The sequence below is a fragment of the Astatotilapia calliptera genome, chromosome 13 (assembly GCF_900246225.1).
Source record: "Astatotilapia calliptera chromosome 13, fAstCal1.2, whole genome shotgun sequence".
Lineage (NCBI taxonomy): Eukaryota > Metazoa > Chordata > Actinopteri > Cichliformes > Cichlidae > Astatotilapia > Astatotilapia calliptera.
In genome coordinates, this window is record NC_039314.1 from 17,075,540 (window position 1) to 17,097,699 (window position 22,160).

The window sequence follows — 22,160 nt, forward strand, 5'->3', positions numbered from 1 at the left end:
TGAAAAAATGCAGCTCATCCCTTCAGTAAAGTACCAGAGATTCAGAGTTGTTCAGAATCATTATCAATGCAGATTTAAGCTTTTGGCTCATCATCTTACTTAAACATATCATTTTGTTTTTCCTTTCATTTGTCACCTGTCTGTACATGTAAAGAAAAAATAATAAAACAATCTTCACAAGCGCGCTCAATTCCCCCGTGCACAACGTGGGGCTTTCTTTGCCCGTTTTTCTTCTTCTCTGTTTGTCAGAATAATTCTATAATTTCACAGCAGTTAAACGGGTGGGCACAAAACTCACGGTGACCAATATGTGTTTATTACTTTCATTAGATCTGTTTCTAGGAAATTAAACAGGAACATAATTATCTGTGTGCTGTGAGTTTGCAAACACTGTTATAAATCTCAGATTTCTCCCCCCAGGTATCCCTTTACAAACCAAACACACCAAGGGATCCCAAAACAACCAGTACGTACACCTATTAAATATTTACTTAGTCTATCAGTCGGACTGTTACATAAGTCCTCCTGACAGGCAAGAGCTGTTATACTGAACAGTGTGTGCTAATATACTCAGCAGAGGGACTGCAAATGTTTGCGGTCTTTATTAGTAAACGATATCACTAAAATAGATTACATCTTAGATGAAATATTAATAGGGCTCCATATGTGGTTAAAATAGATTCTTGGTTGTGTTTGTCTTAAAGTCTGGCTTTATCATGAAACTGCACTCCAGATAAGAAATGAATTTATTCTGAGTGACCAGCGGGAGACTGTCCTTAAAAAAAGAAAAAAAGTCATGCTCTTCAAAAGCTTTGCTGACTTGCAATATCTTTGTGACTGCAGGGATACTGACTGTCCTATTTTAAGCAGGGGAAAAAAGCAGTCGTTACAGTTAAGCTGCAAAATGTTTTTGGTTTAACTGAAACTATCAAAGAGACTTCCTGTTCAAAAATTACATTTTAAACTAAAATTTAAAAAAAGATTTCTTCAAATAATTATTCACTGAGGAAAATATGCTTTAAATAACCTGAATGTATACCAGCATTGTGTCTATGTTGCAAAATTTGCATCTAATTAAATTTGTTAAAGACAACATTTTCTACCTTTTTAAAAAAAAAAAAAAAATTTGTTTGTTTTTATCCAAAACATTGAGCCTTAGCTAAAGATTATATTTAAAGTAACTATACTTCCATTACTGTACACTGTGAAGTTGCACAGTCATAGTTGAGTAAATTCTACAATAGCAGAATTGATTGTTTTGGAACATACTAACATACAACTTGCTTTGCACTTGTTAGAAATACCTTGTAAAAAGCTTCCTTCCTGTGCACTGTGCCCAATACTTAAAATAGCTCGTACTGCATCTCTCTCAGGACTGACAGAACCTGATCATGATCACAGTGATTCACAAGGTTTCCTCGGGAGAAAAGTCTTTTAGAGAGAACATGTGCCTTCGTGATTTGGAAGATTTATACAAAATTGTGGCAGAGTGAATGGATGAGAGGACACAGATCAAATACCGACTCTGCCAAAAAAGTCATGATAAAAAAACAAAAAATAGTGTGGGGTGCACGCAGCAGAGTGAAGGTATGATATAATTTTAATAACTGGGTTGATGAAGCTCAAAGTGGATGACAGTAAAAAAGAAGCTGAATGCAGAGAGAGTGAGAGATATTTAAAAGGCAATTGCATCTCATGCATTTTGATCATTGGCTGTCTTTTGATGCCTCTTCCTTTTATCCTATACCTCATGCAGGACCCCGAAAAAGCATGCGCAGGTCTTTTAAGTGTTAATAGGTTTGGCAATAGAGAAGTGATTATTGGTCAGGGCCCTCTGATACAGATAAGTACTGAAAACGATGATGGTGATACAGTTACAAGATATTTTTCTAGTATGTTGAATGACATTCCCTATGCTGCACTAGAAATAATTGCTGAGTTATATAATTATTGGCAAAATGGAGGAGTAAGGGATCATCTGCGAAACAGCTCACACACATTTTCCTGAATTCATTTTGGTAATTCATTCATTGCTTTGCAGATCAAAGACCTGTTCCACTCTTCTGCCGCTGCTGGAAAATTTGCCTTGCTTCCTTACCTTTTCAGAAACTCCATATACTCTGTGTGCTTGATTAAACCCGTCCTCATCATGATCGTCTGAAAACATTGTCGGTCAATGGCCCACAATTTCACATTTGTTAGAGCTGGAAAGAAGAACACACATGATTAAAATGAACATTAGCAATGTCGTGGCAGACAGTTTTCGTCCTCCAGCAATTAGAATAATAAAACAGCACACATAATGCAAGGCCTGCAAAAGCTTCATGCTCTGTGCGTGCAACATGATTATCACAAATGTTGTATTCACTTGAAATGAGGAAGGAAATGTAGGTGTGTTGAGGTATGTGTTGGTGAATTTTAACTAGCTATAGCAATTTATCGGTTGTTAAGCTTAGTTACCTTAGTGGAAATAATCTTCATCCAAATGTTTTATCTAACCTCTAATCTAGAAACAGCAAATAGCAGCTATTCTGCACAATTACTCTTTACTCAGCAATTTGGAGTTAATTGGTATTTTTGGAATGCCTCACATGCATGGCTTGCTTGAGGTCATGCTGCAGGAATTTAATTGGTTTAAGGTCAGGAATGTGAATGCCCTTTTTTTTTTTTTTTTTTTTACTTTAAGAGTTACTGATTGCTCTTTGTGTTAAGGGCAATTATCAAACTGTAAAACAAAAGTTACAACTTTGAAATTACAAGCAGCTATCCCAATACCCTTCCTACCGAAACAGTTTAGACTCAATTAATTGTTTCCGAAATGATTGCAATATGCGCAAGCCCTGAGGCTTCAATGCATGGAGTGAAGGTGACATGTTGGCATGCAGTTTTTTCTTAAAAACTTTAGAAATATGCCTCATTTGACCACAGAGCTCTGTTCCACAGAGAATCCAGCTCTTCTGAGACTAGGATAAGGTGAGCTAAGATGATTTGTCTTTGGATGGCAGTGGTTTCAGCTGTTTTATCTTTCCATGGGTACTCTGATGTGTGTAAGAGATGGCACAAATGCAGTACAATGCAATGCTTTTTGACACTTTTTTGAATAATACATGCAACCTGACAGAACTTTTGCAGAATATCTAGACCTTCAAAAAGCAAAAGTAGCATCAAATTGAATTTTTCTCCACTTTTTCCATGTTTATTCCTGGCCGTTGATTGATTGAGGCCTGGGTCTTTCACCATTCCTGTCATTGACATTTTCAGTGCTTTGAGCTTCAACGCTTCTTTCTCTGAAGTCCTTTGTAGACACTTTTGATCTGAATATGTTTTACTTCAACAGATCCCTGTCATGAAGAGGAGTCTCTGTTGAAAACCAGGCCATGAGGGATTTCATCACAGCAATGGACCTCTAACCCAATGAATGTCATTATATTTTACCATTCAGACCCGTTTCACAGAAGAAATGAATTGTTGGGCCAGAAAATTAATAACAAAAACTAAAAAAAAAACCCCCCAAAAAACACAGATTTCATCTAGCTTGGCCACATTGTGCAGTCACTCTCAGGATTCAATACTTCATTTTGTAAATAGCAGTTCCTGATAATTATTTCACAACTGGTTTCTCATGATTGCAAGTATCATTATCTTCTGCAAGAAAAGACTTCAGTGCTTCAATTGTGCAGCCGTGCAATTGATTATGAGCACTACAGAGAAAGAAATCCACAATCTGGCCCATCCAGAAATAGTGTAAATCTCCAGGGAGCCCTCCGGCCACAGGGACATGTGGTAACATTAGAAAAGAATACATCAGATAACAATCGGCTTAGTATTTTATCAGTGTGTATGTGTGTGCCTGAAAATGCAGTGTGACCCTTCTGTGCAGAGATTTAAAGATATAAGATCAAGTTTTGTTAATAACGGTGTTGTGTTTATTGATTAGAGACAAAATACTTTTCACTTACTGGCACTAACAGAGAAGTCAGTGTGCAGGCTTAGCTGCAGAACAGCGCGTCTGCAGCTAATAAGGATTCAACGTGTCACTGCAGGAGTAGTTTAACACGTACAGTGTATGTGTGACACTTAATAAATGTGATATGCATTCACTCACACACACAGTCACACAGACACACACACACAGGAAACTAACGTTTTGTGTCAACAAAACAGTGTGCTTTTTTAGGGGAATATTTTATAGATTTTAGTGTTTTTATATGAGGAAAATTGCTAGGGTACACATCACAAGTTAGGCAAGAACTGCTGAGAATGGCTGAGATTATTAGGATGATGAAAAAAAGTGACTTCAGTACAAAGGCACTTGCAGCAATACAACATCAATCTTTGCACTGCTGTTGAACTGTAAGTGATAAAAACATGTAAGTTTATGAATTTACTGACCCAAATTCAGATTTTTATACCCACATTCGAGCTAGCATACTGGACTTCTCTAACAAATTAGAAATTAATAAAGCATAACCTTTAACTAAAATTAATTTGTCTGTTCAAGAATGGAAGAAAATCACTGTCAATTTACATATTAATCAAAAAATAATAATGTATTAACTGTTTTTTCTGCTTTTTTTAATGAATAGCAACAATGACGATGTTTTTGCATCAAAAATATAATTTCAATTAAAGAGCTCACTGGTGGATTAACCATTAGGGAAAGATGAAAAATAATTTGGGTAATAATCAATAATGTTACTTTAGTTAGGGCATCTCTTTGTGTGTGTGTGTGTGTGTGTGTGTGTGTGTGTGTGTACGTGTGTGTGTGTGTGTGTGTGTGTGTGTACTTGTGGGGACCAACAGCGTTATGGGGACAAAATGCCTCTCCCCATGAGTTTGAAGGCATTTGTGGGACTCACAGTGGGGTTTTAGTGTCAGACTTACAATTAGGTTATGGTTAGGTTTAGGCCAAGGGTTAGCATCAGGCATTCATTTTTATTTTTGAGGGGAAGCAGCTTGGGAAAGCATTATGTCGATTAGATGTCTCTACTAAGAAAAAAACACGATTGTGTGTGTGTGTGTGCGTGTGTGTGTGAGAGAGAGAGAGAGAGAGAGAGAGAGAGTTGACTGCTCCTCACACCTTAATTTCTCTCATTAACATTAGACACCAATTGAGAGGTCACTAGTTTGATCCCTGGCCCATCCAGTCTGCATTTCAAAATGTCCTTCGGCAAGATGCTGAACCCCAGGTCGTCCCTGATCCATCCATCAGATCAGAGTGTGAATGTTACACAAAGCTCTCAAAGGAAAAAGCCTGTCTTCATTTGTGTGCCAACGGGCGACCAAGTTGTGTAATGGAAAGTGATTTGACTGCTCTGCTAGAGAGGCAAGTCAATATGTAAGTATCTGTCCATTTATTATTTACCATATATACACAAATGTATAAACTCTCACATTCACCACCAATCTGCAAACCAGGAGTTTAGCAGCCATTTAAAATCGGGCCAAACCACAGGAGAGGTGCCCTCATTACAGAGCCTGACACTGTTTTACTTCGAGACTTAGAAACTGTTTCTACAAGTAGAACCCTCCTAAACACACAGCGTGAAATAAAAATATATATATAGAAACACATGTCTATAATTATGTAACCATACTGTGCAAGAACAGATTAAACCTAAGATGTATATACTCAAAGAAACACACAGGTATGTCTATTTATTAATACACATACACAAATGCAGTACTGTTCACATAGATGCAAACACACTCACATAAACACGTACACTTCGATAAATTTTTGGCATCGTGGATTTAATCCTTGATGGCAAAATATAAACAGAATTTTTTCACAGCACTGCGATTCTTCTTGTAAGAAGAAAGGTGTCACTATATAACATTTTAACCATATTTGGAAGAAACTGTGTCTTATCCAGATGGTAATGTGCTCATGAGGTGGGGACAAATGCCTCCAAAGCAGACCGCAAACGGGTCAAATCTGGCATATGGAAATAGGTCAAAAGAGAAATTATTAGAATAGCCTTCTAATCTGACCCATAAGCAGCAGCAAGAGTGGGAAGTCTGAAATCATTGCCCACTGTGCAATAGAGTGGTTTTGCAGTAAGTGGGAGTATAGGGCACTGGGAAATAAGATATGTAAGAGGCCCGCAGCAGACTGCAGTAGGTAAACTTATTATTTGAAGGCTTGGCTAAATTGCGGTGAGACTGAGGGAGCTAGTTATCCTGTACTCAGGGTGAAGATGAATGTCTTAATGCTCATGGGTTGTCGACCATTAGCTTCACCGCTTTCTGGATGCACAAAGCTCCCCAGGCTGTACTGGAGACATGCAAGGATGATATCTGGGAATTGTTTAGAGGAGTTTAGCCGCAGCTCACCATGGCTTCAGCAGTGTTTATTCAAGAGGTGGACAGCTGAATTCAATTCAGTTCTCTGACCTGACAAAAATGACTGCCTATAGGTAAATTTAGACTGTACATCATAAAAGCCTGTTGCTACAGTCAATGCATTGCAGTTATGTCATCTGGCCCACTTATTGTGATCATAGTCTTGGATTATATCAACATCTGTGAAATCCCCGTCTGTTCTCTTCTAGTTTGCAGTGGATATAGTTCTGAGAAGTTTAAAATATGGTGTCTAAGCATCCAAAAAAAAAGCACTGAAAACATTGTCTTCAATACACCACAAAGGCGGTGTTTGTGGACTATTTCATGTGTGTCAATTGACACCCAGAGCACACATGCTGTCATGCAGACAGTGGAGGCACAGTTTCCAGGATATGCGGATGTGGGGATCAAGTGTGGTAAAATTGCTGCTTTTGTGAAAAACTGAGTCCTGTCAACACTGTGGAAGTGGCCTCTCAACATGCACAAACCTGCAATCTGCCAGTGTGTGGGTTTACACAGGGGGGAAAAAGACATATTTGCTGGTGCAGATCACATATATGTAATATACAGCTGATTTGTGTTGCACTGTATCTAAAATTATACAGTAGCTGGCTTTTGTATGTATTGATAATTTTTTGAATTAAAAGATTTTAGATTCTATATTTTTTATTATTAAACTAAACTGTTAACCTCAGTATAACATACTGTTGAATATTGCTGAACACATATCTCCCTTTGCCCTTCAAAGCTCTTCTAAGCTGAATGCAATCCGACCTCAGAATAAAGGATGACCATTTACGCCCCTCCTGGCCCACAGCTGAGGACGTTATCATCCGATCATGCTCCTCCTTTCCTTCCTGTTCTTTGATGGAGTGATTGTAATCCCACACCCTTCAATTATTTGTGATAACAGATGAACAGTTTTGATTGTGAAGATGTGCAAAACTGGCTAACTACCTCCTCTGGCATGCATAATCCCAAAAAGGTGGATCTGTGCTTGAAAACTCTGAGAAACAACACATGTATGGATACCGCCAGTAAGATAGAAGAGAAAGCACATAAGCAGCGGAGAGACTCATTCACTTGGCATAGCCATAATTCAATGTAACTGAATTTCAGCCTGGGGCATTATGCAAATGCTCCATGTGTGTTTGTTTGGGTAATCTTTTTTTTTTTTTTTGCCTCATTAAATTATACATAAACATATGATGAGAAATCTGGTCATGAATCTGACCAATCCATAGCCAGACAGTCTAGGGTTTGGGAAAATCAGAACTCTCCATTTCTGTGAATGTAGTCTTGAATTGTTTTAGTATCAAGTATAAAGCATTAGCTATTGGCACTGCAGAAAATCCACATTCCTGTCCAAAAGCACCTCAGGACTATAAGAAAGTGGTACTTAAAGATTAGACCAGAGTTTCAAGCAGTGAAGTGTGACAGGAAATATATCTGCAGAAAGCACTGCTCAATGTAAAGGGCCATGTAAACAGCACTGGACAGAAAAAGAGCTAAAATTAGCTTTCTTTCTTTCTTTCTCTTTCTGTCTTTCTATTTCTTTCTTTTTTGTGTTAAATCTGCATTTATAATCTACACTTTCTAGCCATATTAAGATCAGGACAGATGATGATGATGTGTATTTTGACACAACGCTCATGTATACACAGACACAGATTTGTTTGCTTGTCCTTCTTGCAGTTTCACATCGCTACCATACCTATAATCAATTTATTGTCACACTGCAAAGAAACTGTGTTGGAAAACCTGGGAGATAATAATCATAATATGGTTTTGCTTCCATGTGGGATATTAGGGCGTGCTCGCCTGCGATGTGTCATTTTAGCACTTGTAGATAATCAACCTGGGGTTATACCGCTCTGAGAGAATAAGCGGTGTCTCTAAACTAATTAGCGAGAGCACCCACCATAAGAATTTCCACGCAGGAATGCTGTGGTAATGTTTGGGTTTGAGGGCAATCGAATTGGTTTTCACCATGACTCTAAAAATGCTTCTGTCATTGACATTTTCTCCTTAACTCCCTGTCTTTGCGTACCCAAACATGCAGATTAATGATTTTCTTTTCACTGACTCACACGTAGTCACAGGCACAGTTAAAATCCCAACATGACGTAAGGTCTACTGCTTATGTCTTCCTACAAGTCTTATGAGAGTAATGCTGTTAAGGCTTCAGGGTGGAAGAGTGTAATCTCTTTCCCCCCCAAGTCATTAATAACATCAGCCGAGTCTGATTACATCTAGATGAGCTCTTTAGAGCGTGAGAAAACAGGACAGGTCATTTATGCCAGACAATGTCACTGAGCCTAGGGAATAAGAAAATATTAGAGGAATTCTACTCATAATTATGGTTAAAATCCTAGTTATCACTACAGTGGCATAAAGGAACACAGCAGTGCAGGAGAAGCAGGAGTACTGTGTGTCTGTACTGCAGGCTGACACTGTGTTTTCAATGAATCTCAACACAGAAAACTGACTGGCTTGGCGACCTCCAGCTGCCAATTCTGCCAATAGTCGCGTCATGTGGGAGTCTATAGACTTGGAGCAGCAGCTGCTTGAGAAATATTGAGCTCATTCCACCTGCCATCCACCCACAATGTTCACTCACCCCATGCTGTATAGAAACCAGAGGAGAGCAAATCTTTTTTTCTTTTTTTTTTTGTTCTTTTTAAAAGAACGATACATTTATTTTCTGCTATCTCTGTCTTTTATTAAGATAAAAAGTACGTCTGGCACCTAAACATGTGGGAGTCATGATATTGAAGAGGAGTATTCTTAAAAGCGTGACTTTATCTTTCTCTGTTTTACAGAGAAAACATTTACCACTTCATCTTCATAACAAACCTCACCTCCAAGCTTTAATCCTCAGGCACAACTGATCACGTTTGTTTATCATTTAAATTAAAATGACTGGCGTTTCTTCACTTTAAGTATTCTGTTATATCATTTTAAAGTTGTCTCTCTTTTTGCAGGCTTCTTGGTATTTGTGCCTGAAGCGAAGCAGTAAACCTTCTGGTACATACACTAAAAACTTTGACATCTTAAACTGGAAGCCTGTGATCTCATCACCTCATCATACTCTTTGAAAGACGTATTACAGCTTCTAGATGGGCTGTGCTGTATATGTGGACAGTCAGTCATGACGGATGACACTGTCATTCCTTACTATTTCCAAACCATGTTTAGATTAATCAGAGGAAAAGAAGTCTATATTTGTTCCAAGAGCTCTGTGAGCACTTGGCATTTTGTTCTGCCCATCTAGCAGCTATAATGTTTCACTGATTTTGAGGGTATTTGGTAATAGAGCATAGTATTGGCCAATATAAACCTTAACCACGCGATAGCTCTAGATAAAAAGTTGAGAGAAAAGGTTACTACTTCCTCGTCAGAAACAAAGGCAGAACAACTTCCAAAGCTGTCAAGATAATATTTCCATTAATGCATAAATGTTTGTAATAAGGAAAAGGTCAGGGATCACTGAAGGCTTTGGAACATAACTGCTAGTAGCTATACCTGAATTTGTGTCTTTCCTTATGGTTGACTTTTGAATTTTCTAAATATTTAACAAGTTAATGAAGAAACTTTCTCTCTGACTACAGAACCACAGTCCACAGACATGCAAGTGAGTTTAACTGGTCACCGTAAATTGGTGAAAGTGAATGTGAATGGTTGTCTGTCTCTCTGTATAAGCCTTGCAATGGACTGGCAATGGATTGACGGATGGAAGTCAGATCATCACAGAGATGCTGGAACTACTTAAAGGGCTACCTGCATATACTAGACAAAGTGAGAGGATTTTAGAGGAGCTTACTATGGGATGAAAGTGATGATATGAGTCATATGCTTGAGCTGTGCTGACAAACATCACTGGTGGCAGGTGTGCACGGTGGAGGCCGAACAAACATGCAGTAACCTTAAGCCTGCAGTGAGGAGGAAGCAGTGCCTTCAGAAAATGCGAAAATGAAGTATCTCACATAAGAGATGAAAAACCCCATCAAATTTAAGATCTGTCTGCTGTCTCATACACATTCTTTAAAATAACTTCATCGCCTCTTTTCTACACAGATTTCTCATGATGACACAAGTGCTGTTACATAAGTTGCAGATGTCACTGCATACATATTTATTTTCATTCCCTCACTCTGAACTCCGATAAAAGGAAACAACCTTTTCTGTGTAAATTGCTTTTTCGTTCGTTCGCGATATAAATTTTAATTGTTTGTTGCCTTCGTCATTACAGACAATCAACCATAAATTATTCGCCGCAGAGGAAATCAGTTTGAATAACCTGATAAATTTCAGTCGGCCCCGCTGCAGAAAATCAAATGGAGGAAATGAAGTGTGTTTGCTATTCATCAGCAAGTTATTTTTAGGCAGTTGTCCAGGTTGTATCAGACACTTTTCTCTATATAGCTAGTTCTCTGAACTGCACAATGGAATATCATTTTTTTTTCCAGGCAGCAAAATATCCTGAGAGAAAGACATAACAATAACTATTTTAGTCATTTTACAACACAGTATAATTTCCCACTGAATGAGTTACAATTTTAGAATGTACACAAAAATTATTACATTAGCTCTGACAACAACAAGGAATTCATAAGGCTTTCTGTCAGTCGAGCCTGATGTTTTGCATCCCACTGAGGCAGGAACATCGACTCCCTGCACCCAAAAATATCAATCGAAAAAAATACCAAGTGATAATCCCCCCACCCCTCTCAAAACCCACCCCTCCTTCTTTGACTGAATGTTGTGATGAGTACTTGTATGTGTTTGTGTGTGAGAGACTGCCTGAATGGCAGAAAGTGTGTGCGCAGTCTGCCTTGTGTATTTGTGAAACCATTCGTCCTCCTTTTTTTTTCTGGATGAAACTGCAATTATTTTGATAAGCAGAGTCTTTACTCTGCAGGAGTCCTGCTCACGTCCTGTAAAATCTCTGAAGAAGTTGTTCATTATAGGGGGAAAAGTATAATCATACAAACATTAGCCAAACTAATGAGCTGCCTTAAGATTATAAATGTCTTTCTCTGTTTGGGCAGCCTATCTGAAAAAAACAAAAACAATTATCGTTGTTTTAACTGTTATAACATCTAAACATTTAAATGACAGCTTTACTCTCTACAACTCTGTGTGTGTAATTATCTTGCCCTCAGTCCTTTGCACACTCCATTTGCGCTGCTATTTCAAACATACTGGTAAACTCATAAGATGTATTATCCCTCTGGTTAGGTTTATTGCGATGCTAGTAGCAGCCAGGGCAGCTTTAGTTCTTACACTGTTTTGTTGTTTTTCTGATTAATCGCCCTCTTTAAATGCACTTGTTTACCTGCCATTGAAAAAAAAAAAAACCAGTAAGCTCTGTTATAGAGAGATAGATATCTGTAGTAGTAAAGAATGGATGGATGTATGTATGGATGGATTATTAGCAGCACTTTTCACATGAAATATATTTGGGCCAAATGAGCCAAATTTCCAACTAAATGTTAATCATTACATAACATACATAATCATTTGGCTAATTAGAAAAGATATAAAATTCCTTAAAATATAAATTGATTGAAGCTTGCTGGAGAAGACATGTTGGCTATGCCTGTTTACATGGAATAAAATCTAATGAGCAAATTAAGCTTATGGGTGAAGAAATGTATAGTCTTCATGTCCTTTATTATTATTACTATTATTATTTGTTTGGCTCTATGATTGACAAGTACATTTGCTACAAACCTCCGCTCACCCTTCTTCCATTTGTCATTATAACCTATGAATTGTTTTTAAAAATGTAAACGGTACATACTTTTCAGTTTAATATTTAATTCTCATCTTCTACCTCTTCTACAAATTTTTGAATATCTTCCAACCAGAGACTAATTTTCATGCATAGATAAAGAACTTCAACTTTGGTTCAATAATTCAAAAATGCCTAATAATGTTTTTACTGTCCATCCATTTTTTTTTACTGCTATCATGGGGCGGAAACAGCCCGTGTAAGCCCAGAGGGCGATAGGTGGGGAACATCCCAGACAAGCTGGCAGTCCATCACAGGGTTAACACAGAGAGAAACACACCTACACCCAATTAAGAATCATCAGTTAGTCTTTGGACTGTGGGAGGATAATGCATCACCCAGGGGAAACCCATATAGCTTAACTCCACAGGTTGGCAGCACACGGGGGCAACAGATGCATCCTCTCTTTTTGATGGTTGTGTTTAATCTGGGCAGATACATATATTCAAATTTAGGTCATTCACCTTGTCATTTCCAAAATGTTTTTCCCTCTCTGCATAAATCACCTTTAAAAGCAGAATTTTTGCTCCACACTGGTCGGCTTTTATTTTGTAGACCGCATTTATTATTTTCTTTTAAAATTTATTTTCCATAGACAACATGCTCATAGAACTACTTAGACCATAACATAAGCAAGGGCATGAGTCATATGCTTTGGTTTGCTCTGAGAACAATTAGCTTTTAGGTTTCCCTAAGTTTTGTGCAGAGAAATAAAAGCAGCAGCTTATAAATCTGATCTGTGCTGTGATTTTCTGTGCTGATAATCCATCTGAAGAAACTTTTCAAAATGCCATTTTTAGAACTTACACTGTCATACAACTTCAGCAGCAAATAACTAATTTGGTAAATCAAATTAGTTCTTTGTATAATAAAGAGAAGTGATGCAAATGTGACCTGGATAACGCAAAACAAGTAGAAGCTGTCCTCAATCAGCCAAAATTCCCTGGAAGCAACACTGACGCCGCCTGCCTATAATGTCACAGGAGACTATTAGGATAAAAATGTTCAAGAAAAGCAGCTGTCTGAAGTCACACCTGCAGAGCTGTTTTCTTTCTGACTAAATGCTGCTGTCTGAGGTTTCCTCTCTGGGCGTTTTAACCTTTTAAGCCATCTAGAACGCAAGAAGAGCATCTAGCTCCGGGCTCACACCTGCGCTCCAACAGAGAGTCAGGAAAACAACACCAGCAGGGGCCCATAATCAAAACACACATAAAAACAACCACAAACTCCGGGCGTCCATTAACACACTGTCCGTCAAAATTCAGAGGGCTTCATTCAACTGAAAGAAGTCACGCTGTCAAGTTTTGGATACAGACGTCAGGGTAAAACTGCACACAGCGCCCATCGCAGCAACTGTGATCTCAAACAGGTAGGCGGGGACTTCCCAGCCAGCCTCACCATTTCACCATCACGTTTCTTGCTGCACTCTGGCAACAGTGTTACCATGGCAGCCATGGAAACAGAGAAGATTTTTCCCCACACAGTCCCACAGGAATTTTATCTGCCAAAGCCATTCTTTCCATCTTCTTCTCAGTGTCCCCATTTCTTCCTTTTCTTTCATTTATCCAATGAAATGCTTTATCCCAGCACAGTGTGGCCTGCATACATTGCCATGAGATGATAGCGCCTTAACTTTTACAGAAAAAATAATTTGCTTGACGTTATTATGAACATGTCAGTCTTACCCCCTTTCATTTCATTATTAATTGCCAGTCACAATTATTTGTGTTACGTTTTTCTGCCTGTCTAATTGCTTTCCACATGCCTGCATAAATTATACCGGTCATTTACCATTTCTTTTTACATTTCACGTTTTTATTTTGATTTATATGCCTTTGTCAATGGATGCACCTTTAATTAGTACTCTGAAGCACAGAAGACAGGAAAAACAGCAGCACAATAGATGGCACTTCTGCGTTCCTTGTTAAGAACGTGCTCACTTGCTGTCCTGATTCAAAGGACCCTTGTTATCCATCCTTCTCTTTCCAGCCATGCCTAATGATGGTGCTCAGGCTCAACACCCTCCCCGTTTGTTGTTCCTCTTAAGAGGTGTAGCAATTCTTCATGTTATAGATTGAATGCATATAAACATACTTCTATTGCTCTCTGAGGTCACCTCTGTATTCAACGCAGCGTGTAGCATCTTCAGCAAATGTGTGTCTCTCCTCACTTTCCAATTTCAAATACTAAAGTGTGAAATAACTTGGCAGTGGACCAGGTCCATATTTTACCCCATATTTTGGTGCACTATAGGATACATAACCTCAAAGCGACACTCTGCCTCAGAAAACAATGTGGAGCAACATATTTTAACAAACTTTACATCACAATCTATTTTTAAAAAAATCCCAAGAGCCTCTTCAAAACAAGATAACAGGTCATATTTAACTAATTCAACAGTATCCTCATGTTCCGTCAAATACATTATATTGCCAAAAGTATTCAATCGTCTTTTGAACTTGACTGACACTGCGTTCTTAAGTCATAGGGTTTAATAAGATGTTGGCTGACCCTTTGTAGTTAAAACAGCTTCAACTCTTCTGCGAAGGCTTTCCACAGGGTTTAGGAGTGTGTCTATGGGGTTTTTCAGTGTTCTTCTACAAGTGCATTTGTGAGGTCAAACACTGATGTTGGATGAAAAGGCCTGGCTTGCAGTTTCCACTCTAACTCATCCCAAAGTTATTTTCTCAGGTTGAGGCCAGGACTGTGCAGGCCAGTCAATTTTTCCCACACCAAATTCGTTCATCCATGTCTTTATGGACATTGCTTTGTGCAGCGGTGCAGAGTCATGCTGGAACAGGAAGGGGCCATCCCCAAACTGTTCCCACAAAGTTAGGAGCATGAAATTGTCCAAAATGTCTTGGTATGCTGAAGCACTAAGAGTTCCTTTCACTGCAACTAAGGGCCCTGCCCAAGTCCTAAAGAACGAGCTTACACTATAACCCTACCTCCACCAAACTTTACACTTGTCACAGTGTCGACTTCTCCATCAGGTTGCCATCACATCTGCTCCAGAGTCCAGTGGCGGCATGCTTTACGCTCTGCATTGCACTTGATGATGTAAGGCTTGGATACAGCGGCTCAGCCATGGAAACCTATTCCATAAAGCTCTATATGAACTGTTCTTGAGCAAATCTGAAGGCCACATGAAGTTTGGAGGTCTGTAGCAATTGACTCTGCAGAAAGTCGGTGACCTCTGCACATTATGCGTCTCAACATCGCCTAACCTTGCTGAGGTGTAGTGTATATATTGTGTGTGCTTATATTAAACATAACCAAAGCCCGAAATACTGAGGTCAGCTTATATATGCTCAATCCAAATATATGCTGGGAGCCAAAAGCTGAATTTTTATACTAAACACTTTAAACACTCTCTTCCAAATTTTTTTTCTACTCTCAGTTCTGTTTGATGCACATGTGAACCAGCTATGGCTATGAGCAATGCAACCCATCCCACATGCTGTTCAAACCTTCAATTTCAGAAAGTTGCCTCAAAGGGAAATGTGTCCTTAAAGGGGGAGAAGCTAAAACAGCTTGTTTCAGACAGTGGATAAATGGAGGGGTTGCACCAAGGCCCAGCATAAGAGAAAGGATTATTTCAAACTTTTATCATGAAAAGTTGTTGAAGCAGAGGCCACGGATAAAAGTGTGAAGCTGGAAGTGATTAAAGCTTCATGTTTAGTTTCCTAATGCGTGCCACCACATAAACATGCAGAGGATGCCTGTCCTCCTGCAATAAATCCACAAACCCCATTAACGTCTTCATCATTTCCTCCTGCCTGGCAGCTCCATCTTCAACTTCCTTTAACAAATATATCCACTATCCCTCCTTCAACATCCAAACCATCTCAATCTTGTGTCTTTTTAATTCTGGCTCCAAACTCCTCAACCTGAGTGGTCCCTCTGATGCCACACTCATGTGTAATTTTGTCCATCCCAATGAAAATCAAAGAAACTTCAGCTCTGCCTCCTGCCTTTTTGTTATTGCCAACCTCCCCAAACCACACATCATAGGCAGGTCTCACCAACATCTTCCTTTTCACTCACGCTGTGACCCTTCTGTCACAAACCGCCCCCGACACTCATCTCCACCCTGCCCGCACTCTCTTCTTCACCTCTCTTGCACACTGTTGCTTTGGATGTTTTGACCCAGGTATTTAAACTCATCCACGTTCACTTCCTCTGCTTCTTGCATCTTCTGAGCTTTATTGCAACTAATCTATTATCATATTTGGAAATTATATTTAAACCATAATGATATGTCAAATTTAAAATCATGGCTACATAAGACAAACATTTTAAGAGAAAAAAAACCAAACACTTAGCCCTCTCAGTTAACTGTGTTTCTTTATCTCACACAACAGAATCATAACCTCACTGGTTACTAGATACAAGCAACTACTAAAAATAGGCAGCCTCGATAGCAAAGACTATAACAGCTAGCTGTGTCTAAACATCCGCACAGATGAATGAGGTTATAGTTTGTCCTGCATCGAAACCTGTCTAGCTCACTACGGAGAACAGAGTAGCACTTACATCTGCCTTATAAACATTTGGGAAAGGGAATAAGAGAGAAGCTATGTGCTACTACTTCTAAAAACTAATGACTATGCTTGTAATATATCCCCAGAAAGACAAAGCTATTCACTTAGATGCCAAATATGGCTAATGCTGTTAACATTTGTAAGAATTATTGAAAAGCCAACGCTAACACTTGGTCCAACATAATCTTTGTATTAGCATGCAAACATACTTGCCGAGTCGACTGATCACAGCTGTGTCAGTGTTTTAGAATTAAACAGGACTTATAGAAAAATTACCATACATGAAAGCACTCTCACTCTTGCTCTCAAAATGCACACCAGTAACGATTTCTGTTGCACGGGTGCTTTTAAATCCTGCCTCCAGTTGATTTTAATCACAACGAAAACACACTGAATAAAGACGAAATGAAAACAAGTGATGCCACGCTTAATATTCCGTGCCATGTGGGAAATGTTTAAATGCAGCGAAAGCATTGTTGGTATTTCTCTGTGGTGCACAAAAAGAAATGGTGTGGAAATATGAGACGAAAAACACAGGAAACAATTACAGAAGAAGTCAAAATACTCACACACTGTAAGCTATCTCATTCTGCCAAAACAAGAATCACTCACCTTGGAGAGGGTGATTCCTGAGACTGTGCAGGCACAGTCTAATAAACACACACACTCACATGCAGACTGATTAGAAGGACAACTGTTTGCTCACTCGAGGCGGAAGGAAGGGCTGTTATACAGCTAAGCTATCACTCTTTCACAAGATTCTCAGAAGTCTCTAGAAAATTGCCCCCTAATATTTTATATGTAATTCCATTATCATGTGCTGTTTTTAGCACTACACATAAAACGGGTACAAAAATCGCTAATTATTAATCCCCTGCTGACTGTCTTGTTTTGTCTGTATTGTGTGCAGACAGTTTGACCTCTAACACAGCACCTGTCAAAATGCACACTAGAATTTGAACACCACTGAGTACACTGTTAGGCAACTCTGTGCTTTTTTATGTGTTTAAAGTGGCTTTCAGAAGGTCTGCACACAGAGATGAACCCCACAGAGTATAATTCATCCACTTGTTGCTGAAAAATAAAATGATCAAGGACATGTAAACAGGCTTAAACACCTAGCAGTAAGATCACTGGAGTTCTACATTCAGAAGTTATTGGTGAGAAAAAACAATCAAAGACCCACAAACCCAACACACAGACATGTGAAAACTGAGCCTTTAATCTTAAAGGACAGATTCAGGCTTGGCTGTCATTCATGAGGAATGAAAATCTTTTATCATATTATGATTTGTGCTTTTATTTTTATTTTTTCATATCCACATTAGCCGGGAAGAGGAAAAAATCAGCTAATGAAGATTAAGTGAAAAGAAATGTCACTTTGAGATGAATATCTAAAGCCCGGCATATAATCTACACATATGCATGTAATACATTTATACATTAGAAAGGCAGAGTGCATCAGTGGTTATTAATCCTTTTACTCTAATGCCACAGCTGCTTCAGATGAGCCTTTCAGTATAAGTCTTCATTATGTGTTCTTTTGAAATGATAATAAGCAGTCTTATTTTAAAGTGGCTGGATTTTCTTGTAATGGTGTTTGTAAAATATAGATGAGCAAAGGAATAACGTTGGAATACTTAAAGTATGAATAAATTAAACCAGAATAAAATACTCAGGTTTTAAGTCTAAAGGTACTCTGCCTGGTGGGCAGGAGGGACAATTATATTTCTATAGGGTTGATACCCCCCTGTGCCCCCCTTTTGGATCTGCCCCTGCTTGGGCACATTTTAACAGCACTTAATATAGTATTTAAATAACTATAGCCAACATCAGTACATTAAATGTCAGTCACGCCTACATAAGCACATAATAACTAAGGTCTCTTCCTCTTCAAAGACAGTTTAGCTAAGTGCTTGCTCATAAGGGATTGTCTTATCGTTGGGGTTTTCGCTCTAATATTGCAGCTCTTTAACTTACAATATAAAGCTCCTTGCTGTTTAATTCAATTGAAACGACAGGATTGAGTCACCAAAAGACAGCCATTTTACCTAGAGGGGTTTGTCAGACAGAAAGAAAAAAAAAATAACAACACATCCATTTCATGTGTCATCCCCGAAGGTAGTGATGTCTCAGCCTGGTCACCTCTATAAAAAATGTCAGGCTACAACTCTGCCCGGAGTTACTGATGTCCATGCTCTGTTTCAAATTAGAGCTTAAACTACAAGCACTTGAAGCGGTAGTAGTTGAGTATTTCAAAAGTGTATCCTCTTTCTTATGAATGTCTATTTTTAACTTTTTGCACGCCTATTTTAATATGTAGTTCACCATGTAGATGTATCGGGCCAAAGCTCTGACACTTTATCATGGCTGCTAGTTAGTGATGTGCGACACCACTGATTTCCTTTCCGATCCGATACCAAGTAAAATTCAGAGTGGTATTGACGATATTGATCCGATAGCGATACTCTGTACAAAAACTTAATGTTTCATTGTATTTGTATATAATTGTATTATGTAATCGTAATAATATAGCTTCATAATGATTACAGGACATCAGACTACTTGTTCATATTGCTTAATAATGTAGAATTATCATGTAGAAATTAAAAAAAAACGGTCATATGACTCACATGACTCCGTTCACACTCAGCCATTGTTGTGAGTGCGCATGCCAGGGGCTGCGACACATTTATACATTTATATTTCGCATATGAATGTGAAAGGCGTAAGAGGAAGTAGTTCCTTCCAATTTAGACGATCCGAATGATATAGTTTCTTTCCACGGTGTTTCTGTTAATGAAAAACTACAAATTTACCCCAAAGTACTAAAATATTTATATTTTAATATGAGAGTCAATTCTAGAACATAAATTACTGGTATCGGAAGAATCAATATTTCAATATCGATCCGCACACCAGTACTGCTAGTTACTCTGTTATTGTGGATATATATACAGTCACATTACTCTGTTTGTTTTTAAATTTTCTAAGCATTAGTTTAAACATTAAAGTACTGTCTTGTAACTGTGAAAGTATCCACTGGGGTACACAGCAAATCCAGCATGTCCAAATTAACACTGTCGGATTTGATTTCAACACTATTAAAGTGTCTATATGGGTCCACACCAGAGAGTGTTAATTTAACTCTTTTTGGAGAGTTGGTATGTTAACTCTGATTTAGTGTTAAACACCAAATCTGTCTGGAGTTGATAATTTAACACTTGGTGTTAAGAGTTTATATATTAACTCTCAAAGAGTATTTTAGTTTAACTACGTAAGAGTTATCTTCTAATTCATTCTAAAAAGCGGGAATTTTACTGTTCTGAACTTCTAGTAATTTCTTTTGGAAATAAACATTTACTAAAAAGATGCAATGGTTTTTGAAAAACATTTATTCTGAACTGTGCACCACAATTTCAAAACATTTTCTTTAAGACGTAACAGTATACATGTTCTCACTTTCATTAGAATTTTGTTTATCAAAAGGTCTGACATGGTAAATGCAAATAACAGCATTCTCAACACTTATTTCTTCAATACAATATGCATGTCCTTCATTCATCACTTTGTGGAACTTCAACGCACTTCTGCTCTCCCCCATATTCCATCTTCACAAGCATATCCTGTGCGGAGATCGAATAAAAATTAGTTGACACTAATTAACGGCACAAATAATCCAGTAAACAATTGCAGCACAGTAAAAAAAAAAAGGAATCCTCTTTGAGCCATTACTTGTGTAAAGTATTTTCCCAAAAGACAAGGACACAGGCAACAGGTAATACTGAACTAAATGTAAAACCTCAACCTTTTTAATTTTTACCTAAACCGTGTGCACAAAACTCTGGAGGGATCTATGCTAACGTAGAATCCAGTCAGGACATCTGCTACTGCTGTTTGCTCGTTTTTTTTTATTTTATGGGCGATCGTTTTCATTATACCAACATTTCACATTCTAGACATTGTTTTAGGTGTATTTGACCAAAGATTTGACTGACAATTCACATGCAAGCTTTTTTTCAAGGCTGTGGTATTTGCCCGCAAACAATACCTTTCAGCTAGCTAAAACAGAATATTATGCTATCAGCGAGCAACATGGCTAATGCCTTTCACATAGCTTTGTCTCAACTCCAAAGAGCCACAGAAGTAAAAGCTAATAACAATTGAAACAATCTTTGAAAAAATGACTTACCAAGCATGGCAAACAACTCAAATATGTAGAGTAAATGTTCTGAAACGGCTTCACTTCAGCTTCGATTGGAGCCGTGCTGAGGGCAGAGTCTGCGAATTTACTCTGTTGGTGTCATAGCCCCTCTAGGAGTTCAGAGTTAAGAGGTCAAGAGTTAATGTTTCCATTTTAACACCTCCAGATTTGACAGAGAAACACTCATTTTTAACACTCGATTTTAACTACTATCATTTTACACCTCAGAGTTACATTAAAAGAATGTGACTCTACTTAGAGTAAAATTAACTCTACTTTTGCAAGAAGACTATTAACACCAAAAAATTTAACACTTTTGAATTTGCTGTGTACAGTTACCCGCTTGATGGCAAACATGAGGCCTATATATTTAGTCTTTAAATTTATTTAGTTCAGCCTCACTGGGAAAGTCTATGCCAAGGTGTTGGAAAAGACAGTTCGTCCGTTAGTCGAACCTCAGATAAAGGAGGAACAATGCAGATTTTGTCCTGGTCATGAAATACTGGACCAGCTCTTTACCCTCTCAAGGATACTTGAGGGTGTATGGGAGTTTGCTCAACAGTCCACATGTGTTTTGTGGAATTGGAGAAGGCATTTGACCGTATCCCTCGGAGTGTCCTGTAGGAGGTGCTCCGGGCCCCAATCGGGTGTTTGGCCCATTGCTACGGGCCATTCGATCCTTATACAACAGTTGCAAGAGCTTGCCGAAAGTAGAGCAGGGCAATATGACCAAAAATATTTATCACGATATACATTTGAAAATTTGCGATAACGATATAACTGACGATATAATTGACACTAGACAAAATACTTTACAACTCCACAACTTTATTAGTGCAAAAAAAAAACATCAACGTATTTTCACTTAAACAGTTTTTTATGTGCATTAAAGTTATATAAAGATTTAACAGTGCAAATGCAAATTCCTTGCTGACAGTTTAACCACAACGCGTTTCCAGCGGAAATTGGCCGACATATCCTCAGCATAACCATGTATAATATCCACAAAACGTAAAAAGAGGTTATACTGTCATGCGCCGCGGCGCGCGCGCACAAAAGGATCCAAACGCAGACTCAAGTGTTAGCAGAAAATGACACTTTATTATAACAACAAAAGGCGACCCGGGAAAATCACGGACCATGACATATACACACACACAATACTGTAATACTATGCTGAAGCACAGTACATATCACTCCGCGAGGCTCCTGACTATGGTAGCCGTAATGCTCTGACAATCCATCAAGCGGTGCAGGTTCGTAGCTTAGC

The 22,160-nt window shown here is 38.4% G+C and overlaps 1 protein-coding gene across 3 annotated transcripts in view; it reads right to left on the bottom strand.

The window, feature by feature from the left end:
- Positions 1-22,160, bottom strand: part of LOC113035556 (cGMP-dependent protein kinase 1) — a 100,114-nt gene that overhangs the window by 30,648 nt on the left and 47,306 nt on the right. For 2 of the 3 annotated variants that reach the window (XM_026191190.1, XM_026191189.1), the window contains exon 4: positions 2,099-2,204. In XM_026191190.1, coding sequence (XP_026046975.1) covers positions 2,099-2,204 — 106 coding nt within the window. Of the gene's footprint in view, positions 1-2,098; positions 2,205-17,298; positions 19,190-22,160 lie in introns of those variants that run through there. The other variant, XM_026191191.1, reaches the window with a different exon arrangement.